This window comes from Mus pahari, chromosome 1 (genome assembly GCF_900095145.1).
Source record: "Mus pahari chromosome 1, PAHARI_EIJ_v1.1, whole genome shotgun sequence".
NCBI classification, from domain to species: domain Eukaryota; kingdom Metazoa; phylum Chordata; class Mammalia; order Rodentia; family Muridae; genus Mus; species Mus pahari.
Window position 1 is genome coordinate 8,555,956 of NC_034590.1, and position 21,205 is coordinate 8,577,160.

A 21,205-nucleotide genomic window follows, 5' to 3' on the forward strand; every position below is an offset into this window, starting at 1 on the left:
TCCAAGTTTCCAGTGTGACTTAGAGGATGGGTCCATTTGGTGGTCAGAAAAGTTAAAAGAAGGCAGGTAGGTGCCAGAGGGAGAGAGGATCTGGAGTTCCAGGCTGGCCTGGGCTACATAGTAAGACCTCTCAAAACAGTGGCAACAAAAGGCAAGTGAACAAGCAAAAAATAAGGGTTAGGGCCGTCTATAGCTTCTTGGTGGGGGGGTTTCTGTAGTAGGGGGATCCACTCCCTTGAAATGGAAGGGGTTAGCCTCCTTCTCAGGTCTGTCAGGGAATTGGGGAAGGGCAAGTGTGTGAAGTTTGAGGGTCTCCTGTTCAGTCAGTGTACGCATGCCACCTACTCTACCTGACATGCTTGGTGATCCAGCATGGCGGGTGCTGGGCATGGGAAGGTGTGCCAGCAAGCAAACAGGATGTACGTTTTACTAGGGTGGCATTTCCCAGGACACACAGAAGTTCCTGGTCCTGTGGAAGTTGGATGAAGGCCAGGAGCAGGCCTGTTCCACGGATGGATGGTGTGTTCCCCTCCTCAGTGCAGCAGCAGTAGCCATCACAAAGCTTCCGAGTCTCTGACATTACATGCCCCCAGAACTGCTTCTAGGCATCCACCAGCCGGAACCCACTCTCCGTCTTCGAGGTCTTCTGTGTGTGCACTTAGCGTGAGCTGCACTTTTTATGTAGTCCTGAGGCCCCATAGAGCCTGCTGGGAGTTGTTTTCCGTTTCGAAATTGATACCCAGAGGCCTCCCTTTAGTTTTAAATGAAGCTTTCAGATCTGAGGGGCCTAGAGAGATGGCTCAGCAGTTAAGAGCTCTTGCAGCTTAGCTCAGTCATGAAGTCCAGAGTTTGAATCCCAGCACCCATATCAGCTGGCTGAAAAATGCCTGAAACTGCAGCTTTCAAGGAATTAGACAATATCTTCCAGCCTCTGTGGGCACCCAAACACACATGCTAAACAAATAAAGTTGATATATATATATATATATATATATATATATATATATATACAAATGTATACAGTTTTATCCCAGGTAGGCCTCAAATGACTGAGGCTGACTTTGCACCAGTCAGCCCCCTGCTGAGTCTCTTTGAGTGCCGGGTTACAGACATAGGCCACTGTCTGTTTTTTCTTCAGTGCTGGAATCTCACAAGGGAGTTCAGCAAAAGCTACAGAATAGAGTTTTTACACATAAAAGGAAGTTTTATTTTTCCTGAATATAAACAATGAAGGCGTAAATATCAGAAATTGAACATCTGGGCCAGAACAGAGGCCCACTGGTTCAGAGCACTTGCTGTTCTTACAGAGGGCCTGAGGTCAGTTCCCACCACACACATGGAGTCCTAATGGTCTATAACTCCAGTTCCAGGGATTCAGCATCTTTTTTTCTGCCCTCTGTGGGTACTGTATGCAACTAGTGCATAGATACTCACTCAGGCAAAATTTGTACAAACATTTTTTTAAAAAATGTTTTAAAAATAATGTTTTTAAGAAGAAGAAAAAAGTAGGAGGTAATTAGAGAAATTTGAAGTGGGCATTTGTGCATAGTAATGCACTGTGGTTCTGCTTTTAGTTTTCATTTTATTTTTTAAAGTTTATGAGAATATGTGCATGTCTGTGTGTGGGTTTGTGCATGTGTGTGCAGTGCTCCCAGAGGCCAGAAGAGGGCGTTGGATCCCCACAACTGACATGAGTGCTGGGAACCGCTGGGCAGTCTCTCCAACCCCATGCTTTGTTTCTTAAAAAGAAGGCTCATTGTTCAGAAATGCATTCCTAAAAATATATATGGATGAATCACTTCTCTACCTTATGTAATTTTCTGGGATTTGCTTGAAAATAACCCAGAGATTGTGTATAGATAGCTATGGCACAGAACTGGACACTGAATTCCTAAATTTTGAAGCTAGATGAAGGACATGTGGGGCTCACCGTACTGTTTTTCAGGCTACTTCTACAAATTACACAAGTTGAGCTGGGTGTGGCGGTACGTGCCTTTTATCCTGGCACTGGGAGGCAGAGGCAGGTGGGTCTCTGTGAGTTTGAGGCCAGCCTGGTCTACAGAGTGAATTCCAGGACAGCCAGGGATAATAGAGACCCCATCTCAAAAGAATATTTTAAAGAAGAGAGAGGTTAAACAAGCTGGGGCTCATGAGGTGGATGTGCGGGGGGAGGGGGGAGGGGGCAGAGAGAGCATTTGCTGCCAATCATAATAGACCTCACCTCTAGCCTTAACCAGAGCCATTTTCCAAGTCAGCTGGCATGCCTCAGCAGGCTCAGCAGGACAGATTCCCGCTGAGGCTCCATGGAGACATCCCAGGCCGGGCTGCAGAAGTCACACAGCACTCTGTCCACCAATCACTGAGCTTCCTTCTCTTCTAGGTCCTAGTGCCTTGCAGAGGAAGCCTGCCGGGCAGTGTGCAGGCCTCCTGCCAGTTCGAATCCTATGTTTTGGTACCCACGGAAGGACACTTTCAGACCTTAGATGGAAAGGTACTCACTTCTAGGGTGGCTCGGGATTGATGGGGGAAGGTGTGGCAGACAGACACGATAACCCTGTTTTTTTTTCAGCCTTTCACATTGTTGGCATCAAATATTGATTTTTACATGTACATAGCAGCTTTTGGAAAGGGTTATGGGTCACCCGTCTTTGTTAGGGAGCCTTTGAGACCGGGGGTGGGGGGGCATGGTAATAGGGAGTAGGACCCAGACTCTCTCACGGGAGGTGTGGGGGGGCTGGAGTTCTTCCCTCCTTCCCTCAGCCTGTCTGTTGGGGGCCCCTGGTACACCCCTTCTCAGATCTGTATCCCACTAAGCTATGTCTTTTGTTGTGGTTGTTTTTTCGAGACAGGGTCTCACCATGTAGCCCTGGCTGGCTTGGAACTCACACTGTAGACCAGGCTGGCCTTGAACTCAGAGACATCGGCCTGCCTCTGCCTCCCAAGTGCTGAGATTAAAGGTGTGCGCCACCATACCTAGGCCATATATATTGATTTTTTTGAAGCAGAGTTTTGCTGTCTCAGGCTTTATGTCCCAGGCTGGCTTGGAACTCATGATCCTCCTGCCTCAGCCTCCCGAGTGTTGAGATTACAGGCATGAGCTGCCGTGTCCAGCTGTGTGTGCGCATTTTGTTGGTTTTCTACTGGAAGCAGGTAGAACCTAAGAAGTAGACGTTTCATTTGCACTCAGCTGGCCCCATTCCCCCAATTGATGCACAGTCAGGGATCCAGGCCACCCTAAATTACTCTTCTCACTGGGGTTGCTCTGCAGTCTGACCCAGGGCTGGAGCATGTGGGGTTTGTAGATACCACGACAGATCAGAGAGAGCGAGGGTTGTTATCCTCCTGCTCGGTTGGTTGACATCCCTCTGTGGCTCATGAGGCCTGGCACTTAACTATCACAGATTTTTCTCACCACATCTGTTCCTTGCCTCCTAGTCACGTGTCCAGCTAACCCACACTGGGGTGGAGTGACAGGCTCTGCCTGAATACCTCCCAAGAGGTGGCTACAAGGGTCCCGGTGACCACCCTAGGCTGGTCCAGTGATGTTTCCTTCATTCCAGGCTGTCCTCATTGAAGGAAACAGGATTAAGCTAGGAACAGGTTTTGCTTGCCTTCTCTCTGTGCCCGTCCTCTTTGAGGAGACTTTCTACAACGAGAAAGAAGAGAGTTTCAGCGTTCTCTGCATTGCTCATCCTTTGGAGAAGAGAGAGGCTTCAGGTACCGAGGGGGGACTGACCCTTTCCCTCGTGCACATGCAGGCGCACCGCCCCCTGCCCCCCAGCTGTTAAATGCTTGGATGCCACACACACAGAAATATCAGAGAGCCCGTTAGAGACCTGCCTAACTATAAAAGTCCCCTTTGGGACTCGGTCTATGACTTCCCTTGTGATGTGCGGATTGGGGCTGCCTTGGTGGATACGATAGGACGGCAGGCCAGAGGCCTCTGTGCTCTAATCAGCCCTTGAGGAAGGTTGTCCCTGGAGCTGTGCAGAGCTGCAGTGCTGGCTGAGCCTGGGCTCAGCCTCGGAACTTAGCTCTGTGTTTTATTAAAGCAGCCACGCCGTTGCCTCTCTGAGAGCTCCCTGGTTTGCGAGGGATTGTTCAGTTGCCCCAGGAAACTGCACCTTCCCTGTGCCAAATGCACCATGACACCGAATTGTCCTGAGCCAGCTTCACCTCAGCCCCATGGGTTGTCCCTGGGGTCACATATCACTAGCATTTTGTTTCCTGAAAAGACCTTGTGTGACTTTGGGGACTCTCTGCTCTCCTGCAACTGGGATGTTCTTGGACAGCAGTTTCTTTACCTTGTTCCCTGGTCCTTGGCCATCCTCCCTTGGAAGCTCTGTGTGTGTGTGTGTGTGTGTGTGTGTGCGTGCTAGATCTTTCTTTCTGGTACAGGGAAAGGATGTAACACCCCCAGCCCACCCCCATTGGTCAGGAAACAGAAAACTTCAGCCAGCCTGACCCTCACTCTCTATTCTCAGAAGAACCTTCAGTGCCCGCAGATCCTTTCTCCCTGAAAACCATCGAAGATGTGAGAGAATTTCTGGGAAGACACTCGGAGAGATTTGACAAGAACATCGCCTCTTTCCACCGGACCTTCCGAGAATGTGAAAGAAAGAGCCTCCGCCATCACATAGTTAGTATCCGTGTCCTCATTCTGCCTAACTGGCCACTGTCACTCACTCCAGTGCCAACCATTAGTCTGTCTGCTCTAGAACCCCACTGGATACCCACTGCATGGCAAGACTTTTTTTTTTTTTTTTTTTTAATGTTTCTACTATACAAAGTAGCATAAGGCCCTTCGGGAAGTGAAAAATCTTTGTGAAGTCTAAAAATGAGTATCAGAAAGAAACTAAAACTCATACTCACCATGGCCATCTGTGTTAACCTCAAAGAGAACTTTTCCCCCATATACACTTAAAAAAAAAAAAGTTGAGAGCCAGGAGAAGTGTTCGGTGGGTAGAAATGCTCACCACGCAAGATGGATAGCTTGGTGGATAGCTTTCATGTGGGTAGGACATAAAAGCTGGACACAGTGGCATGTGTCCATAACCTCAGTATGCTTAGGAGAGGGGCTGGGAGCTGGAGACTGGAGAATCCTCCAGAAGTGCGTGAGCCAGCCAGTCTGAAGTACTCATCACTGTGGCCAAGCTGGGCGGAAGGTGAGAGCTGGTACCAGAGGTTGACTTCTGACCTTTGCACACACAACTATATAAACACGTAAGATTAGTATGTTAAAAAGTGGCGGGCTGACCAGATGGCCCAGCGGCTAAAGGCACTTGCCACCAGGCCTGACAAGTGTGTGTTGGCTTTTCAGACACACTGTAAATAAATGTAATTTCATAGAGCTGAATATCCCTTTTGGAAGATTTGCATATGCCCCAGAGCCTCCTCTCTCTCTTCTGGGTTGCGTAGGACTCCGTGAATGCTCTCTACACCAAATGCCTCCAGCAGCTTCTCCGAGACTCCCACCTGGTAAGCACGGGTCTAAACAGAACAACAGTAGTTTGCACGTGTGCAGACCCAGGCTCTCAACCAGTGTTTCTCTTGAATTCTAGAAAGTTCTTGCAAAGCAGGAGGCCCAGATGAACCTGATGAAACAGGCAGTAGAGGTAAGGAGGGAGTGAAAGGAGCGACTGGGAGGTTCCGTGTCACCCGATACACACCACAAGCCTGTCTTATCCATCCCACAGATGTATGTCCATCACGATATTTACGACCTGATCTTTAAATACGTGGGGACCATGGAGGCGAGCGAGGTAGGTTCTTTGTTACCGGTCTTTGTTCTCCGGGATGAGAGCCTTAACCTAAGAAATTCCAAGTGTTGGGGCTGGAGAGATAGTTCAACACTGCTTTTACAGAAGACCTAAGTGTGGTTCCTAGCACCCATGAAGGGTGGCTCACAACATTCCATAACTGCAGGTCTGGGAGATCTAGCATCTTCTGGCTTGTGTGGCTACTTGCAATCGCATGTTCCAGAATAGCTGGAGCCATGTAGAGAGACCCTGTCTCAAAACAACCAGCCAAATAAAAATCTTAAATGAAAGCAATTTGAAATCTGTTGCTAGGATGCCGCCTTTAACAAAATCACAAGAAGCCTTCAAGATCTCCAGCAGAGAGACATCGGCGTGAAACCCGAGTTCAGGTGAGTCAGTCCCACCGCTCCGGAAGTCCAGCACGCTTGAGGCTGGGCTCCATCTTCTCCCCTCTGCCACTTGGCAGCCGTGGGGACCACTGATTAGATGAGGTTACAACCAAGGAGTTGTACACTTGGTCCCAATGATGCCCGACTGCTGAAGTTGAGCCGTGGCTACCTTGGTTCCCTCTTGTGTTTGTGGGCCAGTGTGCCAGCTGGGTGGGAGCTAAGGGGAAGAGGGTTTGGTATAACCGGTCTCCGGGTGGGCATGCGACTCACTCCGCTGGGCCCCACAGGGAGGCCATCTGTCCTCATCTGCCACTCTGAGAGAACCCAGACACCAAGGCTCTCACTCTCCAGGCAAGCTTCATTAGGGTAAATATATCTGAAGTATTGATGCTAAACCTCTCCTCAGACTTGGGTTATTTCCATCTTGGACTTTTATTAAATTTTTATAAGTTAATGTTTTTTTGTCGCCATATAAATTTTTTTCCTTCTTTTTAATTTAATTTTAGTTTAGTTTAGTTTTAGTGTGTATGAGTATCTTGCCTGTATATGTGCACACGTGTGCGGTGCCTTTGGAAGCCAGGAGAGGGCATCAGAATTACGGGGATTACAGTTAGAACCTGTAATGAGCCACCATGTGGTGGCTGGGAATCAAACAGGGGTCCTCTTCAAGTGAGCCACCTCTCCAGCCCTATATGATTTGAAAGTTTTATGTTATTATTTGAGTTATGTGTGTATGCATCTTTCTGTGTGGGTGTGTGTATGTGAGCTCAGGTGTCCTCAGAGGCCAGAGGAGCTGGAGGCACAGGCGGTTGTAAGCTGCCCAGTGTGGGCTCTGGGAGTCAAACTCCAGGCATCTGCAAGAACATCACATGCTCTTAGCCACTGAGCCATCTCTCTAGCCCATATTTTTCTTGAGATAATAGCTACCTATATACTCCAGGTGCCTTGTGTAGCCCAGGCTTGCTTTGAAATTATAATCCTCCTTCCTCAGCTTCCCGAGTGCCAGGATCACAGACCTCTAGGTCAGGCTTCTGGATTTTTATATTTTTGAATTTCTAGTGAAGCTGTCTTGTCTGCAAGCCTGAATGGATCACCACTGACCTGCATCAAAGTACTTCCCGTCTGTTTTTTTGTTGTTGTTGTTGGTCATTCCTTGAAGCTGTAAGAAATGTCTAAGCAGGTGTATGACCAGGACAAGCACGTTGGGCCCTCCACCATGGCCTGAAATGTCTACTTTGTAAATCACAGCTTCAACATCCCTCGGGCAAAGAGAGAGCTGGGGCAGCTGAACAAGTGTACATCGCCACAGCAGAAGCTGCTGTGCCTGCGGAAAGTGGTCCAGCTCATGACACAGTCTCCCAGCCAGAGAGGTTGGTGCTGGGAAAGGAGCGGACTGGGTGAGGCAGCAGGTGGGAGGAACACCTCCAAGGGACCAGAGTTGTGTGGGGAGTGTGCTGGGGGGGTGGGTAAGGCAGGAGTAAGTTAGCAAAGCCTGAGAGAGGCAAGCAGCGGCTTCAGCTGGGCCAGGCTGGGGGATGGGTGTCAGACTAGCTCGCCTCATTTTATTTATATATATATATATATATAAAATCAGGGTAAAAGTAAAGTAGGGGTTGGGATTGTCACTTAGCGGCTGAGCTCTTGCTGGGTGTTCATCCCTAGAGCTGCTAAAAAGTTGAGACAAAGGAAGTGAAGAGAATCTTGAGAGGGATAATCAAGCAAGCATATGGTGCGCTTCCAGCAGCAGCAAGGAAGAGGGTGGAGGTGGGGCTGACCCACCTTTGGGTGACAGATTCATAAACTGTCCCGGAAAGTAGATTCATTCATTCATATTCTCTCTCTCTCTCTCTCTCTCTCTCTCTCTCTCTCTCTCTCTCTCTCTCGGGAGGGACACTGAGTGGCAGAGGTGGCTGGGACATTCGTAGTCTCTCTTTCTGTACTGTTTGACATTTCCTTAGGTTCTGTTGTTGGTGTTTTGAGACAGGGTCACATTATGTAGCCCAGGCTGTCCTCAGCTCACCCATTGCTGGGATTACAGGTGTGTCCTATCTCATCCAGCTTTTTCTTTTTTCTTTTAATTAATTTAATTAATCAATTACTTTTATTGTATGAGTGCTCTGCTGCATCCGAGTGCCAGAGAGGGCGTCAGATCCCCTTATAGGTGGTTGTGAGCCACCATGTGGTTGCTGGGAACTGAACTCAAAACCTTTGGAACCTAAGTGCTCTGAATTGCTGAGCCATCCCACCAGTTCCCTCTTTTAATTTTTTTAAGCCAGGGTCTCACTATGTAATGTAGTCCTGGCTGGCCTGGAACTTACCATGTAGCTTAGACTGGTCTCAAACTTAGGATCCTCCTGCCTCTGACTCCCAAAAGCTAGGATGATCGGCCGCTGCTGCTTCACCCTGCTAACAGTACATTCTTTCATCCCTTTCATTCTGACATCTGTTCAGGACACTGCCTGGAGTGTGATTTCACGGGAGTGGGGGGTAGGGAGGAGAGATGGGGGGGGAGGGGGCACGGCTTTGGTCTTGGTTAGTGGAGCAGGGCTTCATCCCCCGTTTGGGTCTCATGGAGGCTGTGGACCTGTGTTTCTCTGCAGTGAATTTGGAGACCATGTGTGCTGATGATCTTCTTTCTGTCCTGTTATATCTGCTTGTGAAAACGGAGCTCCCGAACTGGTAACATCGCTTGTTAAATGCTCCTTCCCTACGTCGGTTCTTAGGAGCAGGGTTCTCTCCTGCAGCCCAGACTGGGCTCCAACTCTTGCTCTTCTTGACTTGGCCCCCCGAGTTCCGGGATTTCAGGAGAGATCCATTCTGACTGGCATGTATTTGCCGTTGACTATTCCATGCATTTTGAATTGGGGGTGATTCCGGGCCCAGCCGCCTTTAGTGGTGTACCTCTGAAGGGGGCAGTGTTATCTCTTTCATCCTTTAGGGGTGACTTTCCTTCAGTGGACAGATGGGGAAACTGAGGTGTGGAGAGCTGCTGTTTCACTTTGTGAAGAGTGTGGCGAGTCTGTTGCTGTCATTGTGTAGGAAGCAGACACCATCTCACAGGAAACCATAATTCACTTTACAACATTAGCTAGGTGTGGTGGCTTGCCCCTTTAATCCCCAGCACTCAGGAGGCAGGTACACATGGATCTGAGATCTCCAATCATCAGCTGTCTTAGTTACTGTTCTGTTGCTGTGAAGAGACACTGTCACCAAGACAACTTATAAAAGAAAGTATTTAACTGGGACTTGCTTATATTTTCAGAGGGTTAGTCCATAATCATGGCTGAAGCATATGACAGGCAGGCAAGGTGCTGGATCAGTAGCTGAGAGCTTGCATGATCTGTAAGCTGCAGACAAGAGAGAGAGAAAGGGAGAAGGAGGGGGAGGGAGAAGAAGGGAAGGAGAGAGAAAGAGAGAGAGAACTTTTGAAACCTTGAAACTCACCTCTAATGACATACCTTCTTTAAAGAGGCCAAACCTAGTCCAACAAGGCCATGCCTCCCAATCCTTCCCAAACAGTTCCATTAACTGAGGGCCAAGCATCCAAACATGTGAGCCAGTGCAGGTCACCTCCAGCTTTTTAATAGCCAGCCTTTCCCAGGAAGTAACTCGTAGTTTTCTTGTCCTGATTGTATACAATATGGGCAATGGGCTGAAGCCGGGCAGCAGCCGTTACACCCTCTACCCCTAGTGAATACACTTGACGGAGCCATACAAGTCCAGAGTGTTTAAAGTGTTCATTATCCAGCAGTAACCCCTTTTTCTTCTTTTGGTTAGGATGGCAAATTTGAGTTACATCAAAAACTTCAGATTTAGCAGCTCGGCCAAAGATGAGCTAGGATACTGCCTGACCTCAGTCGAGGCTGCGATTGAATACATCCGGCAAGGAAGTCTCTCCACGAAGACGCCTGTAAGGTCTCCCTGCTAAAGCTAACCCACCCTTCCTCCCTCTGCGGCTGAGAGTTGTTAGGTGGAGGGGATGGCTGTCCTTTTCATGGTCTCCCAAAACTGGAGCCTCAGCTGGTTAATCGTTTTGAAGTTTGAGAGCTACTCAAGAAATTGAACATTAAGCCCCTAATTGATTGTGAGAGCTGGTGTGATGCCGGTGGGATTTACACTGTCAGTTGCCAGCTCCATTAATCCTGCCATCTTCAGAAGCCCGAGTGTGGGGAAGGGAGCCAGATTGAGCAGGTCAGGACTCTGTGAGGACAATAGGCGAGAAGTAGTAATTGATGTGTGCAATTTGAGGACTCAGTGGCCTTATTATTGTTTCCTTGGTCGGTGAGCTTTGGTGAGAGAGAGCGGATCTGTTTCTGTGTAAATTCTGAGAGCCTTAAGCTAAGGTTTCACCACAGGCCTGTTTTACTACATGTCGCCAGACAAATGTTGAGACTCAGTAGTACTCAGAAAGATCTCCAGGCTGAAGTCAGTCATGGTGGTGTGTGGCTGTAATCCCAGCACCTAGGAAGCTGAGGCAGGAGGATTGCTGTGAGTTCGAGGCTGATCTGGTCACATGGTGAGTTCCATGCCAGCCTGGGCTTTACTGTGGGCACTGTGCCAGAAGACAAAGGAAAAAGACAAATAAAGTAAACATAATTAAAATGCACAAAGAGGAGAATGAGTTTGAGTTCAGCCTGGGCTACATGTAGTTAGACCCTGTATAAGAAGACACACGATCATCCCCTGGTGTGCAGCAGGTCAGGCCTGACACGCCCGTACCTTGCTTGATCTGTTGACCCAGCCAGTACTGTGGTGCCATTGTCCCTTGTGGCTCCACATGGGAGTCTGTGCATAAGCATGGACTCTGCGTTTATGGCCGACTGGCTTCTTTCAGTTCACAGAGTTTGAGTAGGAATGCGTGAAGCCAATGGTAATGTGGTGATGCCATTTCCCTGGCGAGAGAGCCCGTGTGGCTCTCCCCAAGGCTTCTGCATATCAGTCAGTTGAGTTGGTTTTGCTACCAGCTCTATGTAAGGTAGTTTCACAGACATTTCCTCTCTAGAGTGTTGTGAAACTTGAGCTAGCCACAGACATCTTCAGGATGTTCATAAATGGAGACTTCCGCTGTGGCAAACAGTTCCTACGTCGATGGCCACAGGATCAAGGCAGAGACCCTTGGAATAAAGAGACACGTGCCTACCTAGTTTCTAAGACGTGTGTATGAGTGTGCCACATGTGTACAGGTCCCTGAAGAGGCAGAAGAAGGCGTTGGGTCCCCTGGAACTGCACTTACAGGCAGTTGGGAACCACCTGATGTGGACGCTGGGAAGCTAAAGACCTCTGGGAGAACAGTGGGTATTCTTAACCACTGAGCCGTCTCTCCAGCCCTATATATTTACGTTTTTAAAATGTTATATCCCTGCTTCGTTCTTACACACTCCTGGTCTGCCTTGCTTTCTCATTGGCTGGTTGGTTTTGGAAAGGTGATGCTAGGATTGGAACTTGGGTCCTTAAGCATGCAGGCTTTTCTGAGCCCTTGCTTTGGGAGGTGAGATCTCTTTTTGTAGGCCATTCTGACCTTGAACTCCCAATCCTTCCCCTCAGAGATGATGGCATTTGTCACCAGGCCCGCCTCTGGGTTCCTGCAGTATTTGCTCTTTTCCCATGAGCCTCTGGGTTATGTGTTTCTCCGAGCACTTGCTCCTCCCCGAGGACCTAGGGTGCTCCACCTTTCATTGCTGCCCCTCAGCTTTCTCCCTAGACTTGAGAGAAGATCCCCGACTGGCCTGCTGTCCCAGGCCTTTGAGGTTCTTCTGGTCCCAAGCTCCTCAGCTGTCAGTCACTGCACAGAGCAGATTGCTGGGGCTTTATTTAAGCATGAGGCCGCAGGGGACAGAAACGGCTCCTTCTGAGGTGCTGGCATCATTGGTATATCACATTAGTCAGTCCTTGTTGGAGGTGGGCAGATGTAAGGGATGATGCTTGATAGACAACCCTGGAAACAATCCCTCCTGCAGTGCACCGTTGGCTTCATCCATAGCCTAGTCAGAACTTAGAGACATGGGAAGAAAGAACCATGTTCTGCTATGTCGCCGGGGGCCGTGAGTTTCCAGCATCACCTGCCTTAAAAAACTATTCCTTTTCCTCTCACCAAGACTCTCTGGGGAGAAGCTCATATGTCCTTGTCCCTGTTGGTTCCAGGGGCCCAAGTGAGCAGGGAAGCATTGCGGCCATATCATCATAGTGATGATTCTATAAAATAGGCACAAGACTGGGGGTGTAGCTCAGTGGTAGAGCCCCTGCCTAGAATCCCCCAGTGAGGGGCTGGGGGCGTGGCTCAGTGGTAGAGCCCCTGCCTAGAATCCCCCAGTGAGGGGCTGGGGGCGTGGCTCAGTGGTAGAGCCCCTGCCTAGAATCCCCCAGTGAGGGACTGGGGGCGTGGCTCAGTGGTAGAGCCCCTGCCTAGAATCCCCCAGTGAGGGATTATGGGTGAGACTCAGTGTTGATAACTTTGATTCAAATTCTGCAGTGAGAAGCTGGAGTCATTTCTTCAAGATAGGGCTTTGGCTAGCATGGTAAGGCCCTGGCACCGCAAAACAAAGCAAGCCCACAGTGAAGCAAACAGAATACAGCATTGAAAGTCTTGCCTCAAGCACCGCCTGCGTGCACACAGTTTTAGCCATCATGATCATCCGGGTAGTAACAATAACTAATAGCTAACGATCCCAGCACTTGGGAGGCAGAGGCAGGGGGATTTCTGAGTTCGAGGCCAGCCTGGTCTACAAAGTGAGTTCCAGGACAGCCAGGGCTATACAGAGAAACCCTGCCTTGAAAAACCAAAAAATTAAAAAAAAAAAAATTAAAAAAAAAAAAACCTAATAGCTAATGAACTATAAATTTCTAGATTTTTAGATTTTATTTGTGTGTGTGTGTGTATGTGTGTGTGTATGTGTGTGTGTGTAGACATATGTGTGCAGTACCTGTGAGAGCCATAAGAAGCAGTCAGATTCCCTGCATTCTCTAGAAGAGCAGCAAGCATCTAGCCATCTCCCCAGCCCCAAATTTCTAGACCTTTTTGAGTCTGGGTAAGCATTACCTTTGATAGGAAAGGCTGAATATATGAATTTGGGTGGATCCCTGAAATGCACTAAGTGTTTGGCAGTGAGAGAGGAGCCAGGAGCCAGGAATCTTCCTGGATTTTTTTTTCCCAGTGAATTAGTCAGAAGTTTTCCTGAGCAAACTCATGAAACAAGATTCCCCCTGCTGCTTGACATCAGCAAGTAGAAGATAGTGTCGGGGATGTCCACAGCCCTGGATAAAGCAGCAGAGTCAGGCCATTCAGGCATGAGAAGGGAGGTCAGAGAGAGGCGGAGGTCAGGATGAGCCAAGTGTCAATCAGGGTGACGATGGCATGTATGTGGCAAATTCCACCCCTGTAGGCGACTTTCCTCACCTGCAGTCTTGCTGCCCAGGGCACCATCTTCAGAACTCACTTTCCAGGCTGCCCGTTCTCTGCTGAGGAGGCTCTGTACTTCATCTCAGAGAGCAGACCTGGGTGGGAGAGCCCCTGAGGGCCATGCCTGGGAGGCATGGCAGGGCTTGTACCTAGGACCTCTCCGGGAAGGGGGAAGGGTCTGTGATGGGGTTCTGTGATGTCTGATGACCACAGGACGCTGAGGGATTTGGCGACAGACTATTTCTCAAGCAGAGGATGAACTTACTGTCCCAGATGACATCAACACCCATCGATTGCCTGTTCAAGGTAAGATGCCAGACTGTTCTTTGGGGGCGATGGGTGAGCATTGTCCTATCTTTCCCTGTGTGGGAAAGTCCTGGGGAGATTAGTTTGTGTTCTGTCTGGGAGAGTGGTCGGAAGACAACCTGTCTTCCTCAACACACACTGTATGGCTACCACTGTGTAGCGCACAGGGGCTGCTGGGCCTCATAACGGTTGTCATTCAAGGCCAGCTCAGTGGGACCTCTTCCTGTACCTGATACAGCTGTTTCCTCTCCTGGACCCACAGCGCCAGCATTCTTGTGGTAGGCCTTAGCCGAGTGCAGCATCCAGTGCCCTGCAGCTTTTGGTCCTGAGTGCAGGAAGCTCCCTGTTCAGTTGCTCACTGACTCCTAGGAAACTCATGAGGCATCTAGATGGCCTGAGGGTGGACCTTCTCCCAGAGTCTACTGATGCTTGTAGGCTTCTGGGAGCCAGAGTAGATCCCTAGAAGGAGCACTTCTGTGAGTCGCAGAGGCCAAGCCTCGTGTGCTTGTATGCTGGGGTGGGGGGCCTCCTAATATTGCAGCCATTTTATTTCCTTTAAGCCTAGGATACACTTGATTACTATAAAGGTAACACTGAGATTCTGTCTGTCCATCCATCCATCCATCCATCTCCCTCTCTCCCTCCCTTGTCAGTACTAGAAATTGAACCTAAGACCTTGCACATACTAAGCAAGCGCTCTGCTGCTGAGCCACACCCCAGCCCCTTACTGGTGGGTTCTAGGCCGGTATTCTCTAGCTGAACTGTGCCCTCAGTTCATGGTGCTTTGGGACAGTGTCTACCTGTGTAGCCCATGCAGAACTTAAACTCATGATTCTCTTGCCTCTCTGCCTCCTGAGTGCTAGGGGTTAAAGGTTTGTGTCACCCTACAGAACTGAGGCTTTTGCTAATGAAGTGTCAAAATCCACACCGAGGCCTGAGATGGATCGAGTGCCTCTTCTTAGTACTTTGGAAATTTTGTCAGGTTGTTTAAAAAAAAAAAAATGTGACTGCATTTATAGAAACAGTAATTGAATGTGAATTCATGTTGCCCTGAAGCTGTCACCCGGAGTGGCTTCGTCTCACTTGCAAAGCCAATGTCTCCATCTGCCCAGACAGGCTGGAAGCCATTCCCAGAGAACAGCCATTTCAGCATCATCTCAGAGAAACCTTTAATCCCAGCACTCGGAAGACAGAGGCAGGTGGAGATCGGAGTTTAAGCCTGGTCTACAGAGCAAGTTCTAGGATAATCAGCTGCACAGAGAAACCCTATCTCAAAGTGAAATAAGCCAGGCTTGGTGGTCCGGGCTTGTCATCCCAGCCCTTCAGGAGGCCAAGGCAGGAGCGATACAAATTCTAGGCCAGCTTGGTGTACAAAGTGAGTTCCTTTCTCTAAGCTGAAGGAGATCAGGTTGTGACTCCATGAGGGAGTACTTGCCTAGTGTGTGTGGACCACACCACACCACACCACACCACACCACACCACACCACACCACACCAAACCAAACCAAAAGAACCATTTCTTGGAAAGCAAGTGATTCCTTAACATTCATAGTATTCGGAATGCCCCCTTTAGCACATAGCCTCTGGTAACCAAAAGGAAGTGGAAAGACTTCTGAGCCAAGACGACCAGGACAAAGACGCCATGCAAAAGATGTGCCACCCACTGTGTTCCTGTGAGGACTGTGAGAAGCTTATCTCTGGGTAAGAGGGGCCTTCGAGGCTCAGAGAGAGCCAGGGTGGATTCACGGGATGCAGCCATGAAATTGAACTCTTTCCGTTGCCCCTTGTCCCGAGTGCGAAGTGACACACTTTCCTCTTCCGCACCCTCAGCTGCATCCCAGGGCTTTGCATATGTTCTGCCTGAGCCTCACAAGAGGGTTTTAAGATGGAGAGGCGTGGGTGCCAGTTCCTTCTACTGACGTTTTGGCTTCCCTTTATGCTCTAAGGGCAATTTTGTAGTTTGTTGAGGCCTAAGGGGTTGGTAGAGAAGGACACTGAAACTACAGGCCTCAGATTCTCACCCCACAGAGGCCCGAAAGGGTCTCATGTTGGAGGGCCTCCATTTGGCACTGTCTTGTGCAGCCTGGCAGGGTGGGGCTTTGCCCTGCCTTTCCCTGTTATATTTTTCCACATCTTTCTGTTTCAGGAGGCTGAATGACCCGTCAGTTGTCACGCCTTTCTCCAGAGATGACAGAGGTCAAACACCCCTCCATGTGGCTGCCCTCTGTGGTATGTGGCCCTGGGCTGGCTTCTGTGAGACAAAAGGATGGTGCCCCACGGGCTAGTGAAGACCCAGGTGATGGGATACTGGGAGGAGCTGTGTTGTGGGTGCGTCCCACAGGGCAGGAAAGATGGACAACTGTCCCTCTGGTTTTGCTGGCCACCAAGCTACCTCACAGGCTGGAAGAGGACTCATGTGGCTTTCCAAGATTGGGGCTGCTGCTGGGCAGTGAGGACAGGGTAGTATGTCTGCTAAGACAATGTCACAGAATTGTGGTTTGGGGTTCACATATCTCTGTCCTCAAAGGTAATGTTGAGCCAGGTTTACACCTGGTAATGATGCAGACCTATAATCTCAGCCCCTCAGGAAGCTGAGGCAGGAGGATTATGAGTTCAAGGCCAGTTTGAGCTATAGAGTGAGACTCCAGCTCAAAACTAGGGGGACTGAAGTACAAATGTTAGCCACCACGTGGATGCTGGAAATTGAACCTGGGTTCACTGGTTCTCAGCCAGTGATTTTATCCACTGGGCCATCTCAACAGCCCCTGGTCAGTTGTTACCGAGAACAGACATGTCAGCTCTGGCTCCTGTACAGCTGGGACTGTATCTCCTGGTCAGTTTCCTGCCAGGGCTATCCAGAGTGAGGTAGCATTGTAGTTGGGAGCCCCTCTGTTTCCTCTACCAACAAGAGGTCCTTCTCTTCTGCAGGTCAGGCATCCCTCATTGACTTCCTGGTCTCCAAAGGTGCCGTAGTGAATGCCACAGACTATCATGGGTCCACTCCCTTACATCTGGCATGTCAGAAAGGCTTCCAAAGTGTGACGGTAAGCAGCAGGGTTGTGTGTAGCATTGCATGGCGGCTTCATGGCTGCACCATGCACTAATCCAGTGCTAGCTGCCAGGCATGGGGAACCCGTAGGCCAAGGGACCTCCCTGGAGATGGGTTGAATGGGAAAATCCCTGATCATCTCAGGGTGGGAAGGGCAGGGTTCTAAACATTTCTCTTTAAACTTTGTGTTGATGGGAAGCAATGGTTTATGTGTATATTATATATGTATGTATGCATGTGAGCCACAGTGCACATGTGGCTGTCCAAGGAAAGCTTGTTTTCCCCTGCCACCATGTGGGTCACAGGAATTGAACTCAGGTGGTCAGGCTTGGTGACAATCGCCTTTTTCTGCTTACCCATCTTTCCAGCCTGCAATGGCACAATTTTAACAGAGGTACAGGTTGAGGAGCCTTCACCCTAATGCTCAGGTGTTTTGGATTGTTCCCGCTCCTTTTGAATTTTAGAATATCAGGCACTTGATCTAAAGGTCATTTGGTATAATATTTGAAGTGTCTAAGTATTCCTCTGCTTTGTTATGTGTCAGGTGCCTCTGACACACTAGACATGGTACAGAATTTTCTACTTGGGTTGCCTTAAAAGCTCAACGCTTTTCAAGATTGGGGAGTTGGGGGAGGCATGTATCTCTGTGCTGAAGCAGCTGTGAGTGAAGCCTTAGGTTTCTCCCCTAGCATGGGGGTTGGGAGAAGAAAAAGAAAGGAAGGAAGGAAGAAATTAATTTCAGATTTAGGACCAGGAGTGCACGCCCTATGTAATGTTTAGGATATGACAATGACCTCCCTGGAAGGATACAGCTGTGTGCTTCTTCTGGGGCTCAGCTGCTGTATTCTCTCCTCTGCCAGCTGCTGCTGCTGCACTACAAGGCCAGCACTGAGGTTCAAGACAACAACGGCAACACCCCGCTGCACCTGGCCTGCACCTACGGGCAGGAGGATGTAAGTGGCTCCGGCTGCCCCCAAGCGCTGCTTTTCCTGTCTCTCACCTGTGGAGAAATACAGATTTGAAAGTAGACCAGTGTTGTGTTCTGTGTTATAGTGATTGAAACATTGGTATGTGATTATAATTTTTTATCTGCTTTTTATCATGTGTGTGCCTGGTTGTGCACGTTGGGACAAGTGCCATGATGTCTGGAGGGCAAAGGATGACAACCGTGGGGAATCCATTCTTTCCTTCCATCTTGCCCAAGTTTGGTTTCTATTACTATGATGTTGCGGTATATAATAATTGGGGGTTTCCTACCCTACCTTTGATTGTTTAGTTCCTAAACAAAAGATACAACCTTTATATTTATAAGAAGCCTTAAAGCATTAGAGCTGCACAGATATCAATCCTCTGTGCTATTTTATCTACTTCCCTGTCAATAATCCCAAGATATCATTTGCCATGTTCTGTCTGGGCGGCTCCCACTCCAGCTAGCCAGTCCTTGTGGCTATGTGTTCACGATCTACCTATACCTTGGTACCTTCTTCCTTCTTCCTCTCTCTGCCTCCTGATCTCTGCCTCAGACCTCAAGCTGGACCAGTGCTTCACTTACCGCAGCCCAGCTACAGGCTGTAGGCATCTTTATTAACCAATCATGGATAATGTGGGGGTCGGGGGGGAGGCAAGATTTGCATATCAGGAGCTGGTATACTTGAAGATTCGCACCACTTGGAGCCTGCTTTCGTATACAACCCAAGACCACCAGCTCAGGGATGGCCCCACCATAATGGGCTAGGTTTTGCCTATCAATCACCAAACCCTGCACAGACTTGCCTACAGGCCAGTGTGACAGAGGCGTTGTCGCACTTAAGGTTCCCTCTTCCCAGAAAACTTTCGGTTGTCAAGCTGACAAGAACTAACCCGCACACACCTCTACAGGGCTCTGGGTTGGAGCCCAGGCTTGTGTAGCAAGTGTGTTTACCTGTACAGCCATCTGCTAGCCCTGTAATTTTAAACAATTCAATGTTTAGTGTATTACGGATGCTATATATTGAGAAATGTAAGACCTAACCCAAAGTTAAATCATTTTTACTCAGTGTAGACTACATCTGGCTCTTAAACTCTGTATATTATATTTTATCCCAGCATCTAGGAACCCTGTAGTTTCCATTTCTGCCTGATACTTTACTATGTATATATCTGTTACCTGTGTTCCTCCTCATTTTCAGGGGTATTTTAAAAAAAAAAAAAGTACACCTTTTTTTTTCTTCTGGTTTTCTGGTGTAGCTCAGGAAAGCACTGACCTCCCGATCCTCCTGTGTGGTCTCTTCAGTCAGTAATGGGGTCAAAGGTGTGGCTTCACCACAGATATCATTGCAGAAATTTCAAATTGTATCAGACGTTATGTAATTTGTATCTATTCATACAACAGCTCTTTGTAGTAAGAAAAGTGATTTTCAGTTACAGTTGGAATCGCCATCTGCATAAACCTTCTTGGCAAATACTTGCCCAGGCCCTAGTTTAAGATTCATTTTAGATGACTCTGCGGTCCACTATATAATTTTATTTTCTTAAATGTTTTGCATACATGTGCGCTCTCTCTCTCTCTCTCTCTCTCTCTCTCTCTCAGTCCTACTGTGTTCGGGAAGTTTGAAAACGTCTTTTTTTATTTTTTGGATTATTTTGAGGCAGACCATCCCTGTCACCCAGACTCACCTCAAACTCTTTCAGTTTAACAAACTCTGAGGTTATAGGCAGGGCTTCTCACTTCTTATTGACAATTGGTGATGTTTTTTTCCCTTGTCCTGTTTTGCTTGTTATTGGAAGTTGCCCTAAGGTTTCCTTGAATGCTGGATAAAGAGACAAATGTTACACCACTGAGCCACGCCCCCAGCCCCTCACTGGGGGATTCTAGGCAGGGGCTCTTTGAGCCACGCCCCCAGCCCCTCACTGGGGGATTCTAGGCAGGGGCTCTATCTTTGAGCCACGCCCCCAGGCCCTCATGGGGGATTCTAGACATTCTACCACTGACCTAGTTGGATTCTTTTGAAAAAAAAAAAAAAAAAATGAGATGTCCTGATCAGGGAATATGGAACCCTTGAATTATAACTGCTGGGTTTCATATTTTGTCTTGGTGAGTGGAGCCTTGGTCAAACCAGGGCATGGACTATGGCTGAGGGAGGGACTGACGTTGCCCTTGGCTTTCATGTTAGAGAACCATGATTTTGCTGTTTCTTCACAGTGTGTGAAGGCCCTGGTCTACTATGACGTCCAGGCCTGCCGACTGGATATTGGTAACGAGAAAGGAGACACAGCCCTGCACATTGCTGCACGCTGGGGTTACGAGGGCATCATAGAAACACTGCTGCAGAATGGAGCCCCCACAGCAATCCAGAACAGGCTGAAGGAAACGCCACTCAAGTGTGCATTGAACTTGAAGGTAGCTCTTTCCACCTTGGAGCAACCCTGTGACTCTTACAAACAAACAGACAAAACCAAAAAACTGCTCATAGACTGACCTCCTGAGAAAATGTACATTAGCACCCCAGGAGAGAACTTGGCCTCCGTCTTTCTGTTATATTTGGGATATGGTTGTTAATGGGCTTTGCTTTTTGATACAATTTTGAGTTTTGTTCGCAGTTTTTCTCAGTATAGTCATTATGAGTTACCCCCAGCAGAGCTGGCTCTGGCCCCTGAGAGCTAGGCCTCTAGCAGCCAGTGGACTGTGTGAAAATGGGTGGTGGCTTTGTGAAGAGCAGAGAAGGCAAACAGGGACAAAGCACTGTGGGGACAAACACTATTCATTCTCTCTCTCTCTCTCTCTCTCTCTCTCTCTCTCTCTATCTCTATCTCTATCTCTACCTTCTATCCTCTAGAATCTTTATTTCAGTTTGGCCAGAAATGAACGAATGAATGAATGAATTAGGTAAATTAGAGCCTAAGCCTCAGTATTTACCCACACTAGCCTTGAACTCATAGTGTGCCTCAGTCTCCTGACTGCTGGGATTATAGGCCTGGTACCACCATGCCTCTAGACCTGGTCTCTTGAAGAAGAGGAGAAAGTCCTGGATTTTCTATCTGCCCAGGCAGAGAGAGGGTGGGTGAGCTTGGCAGCAAGGGCTTTTAACCTGCTGAGCAGTCTGTCCAGACCCCAGAGTTAGCTAAGACCGTCTGAGACCATCTCCTCTGACCTCACCTGGGAACTGGCAGGTAGAGGGCGCTGGGGATGCGGAGAGCTTGTTGTAGCCCATCTCATTAGATGCCTTTCCGGTGTCCTCTAGATTCTGTCTATCATGGAAGCTCATCACTTGTCCTCTGACAGGAGGCCAAGGCCTTCTGAGGTAAGTCTCTAGGGCCGTGCTCACTG

The 21,205-nt window shown here is 48.7% G+C and overlaps 1 protein-coding gene across 2 annotated transcripts in view; it reads left to right on the plus strand.

Moving 5' to 3' along the window:
- Ankrd27 (ankyrin repeat domain 27) overlaps window positions 1-21,205 on the plus strand; it is a 50,245-nt gene that overhangs the window by 11,560 nt on the left and 17,480 nt on the right. For both annotated transcript variants that reach the window (XM_021195091.1, XM_029540481.1), the window contains exons 3-19: window positions 2,381-2,491; window positions 3,561-3,717; window positions 4,485-4,639; window positions 5,419-5,478; window positions 5,562-5,615; window positions 5,697-5,762; window positions 6,072-6,148; window positions 7,397-7,518; window positions 8,749-8,827; window positions 9,926-10,058; window positions 13,758-13,850; window positions 15,424-15,551; window positions 15,997-16,079; window positions 16,779-16,894; window positions 17,760-17,852; window positions 20,081-20,278; window positions 21,120-21,179. In XM_021195091.1, the coding sequence (XP_021050750.1) occupies window positions 2,381-2,491; window positions 3,561-3,717; window positions 4,485-4,639; window positions 5,419-5,478; window positions 5,562-5,615; window positions 5,697-5,762; window positions 6,072-6,148; window positions 7,397-7,518; window positions 8,749-8,827; window positions 9,926-10,058; window positions 13,758-13,850; window positions 15,424-15,551; window positions 15,997-16,079; window positions 16,779-16,894; window positions 17,760-17,852; window positions 20,081-20,278; window positions 21,120-21,179 (1,785 nt within the window). The remainder of the gene's footprint in view (window positions 1-2,380; window positions 2,492-3,560; window positions 3,718-4,484; window positions 4,640-5,418; window positions 5,479-5,561; window positions 5,616-5,696; window positions 5,763-6,071; window positions 6,149-7,396; window positions 7,519-8,748; window positions 8,828-9,925; window positions 10,059-13,757; window positions 13,851-15,423; window positions 15,552-15,996; window positions 16,080-16,778; window positions 16,895-17,759; window positions 17,853-20,080; window positions 20,279-21,119; window positions 21,180-21,205) is intronic.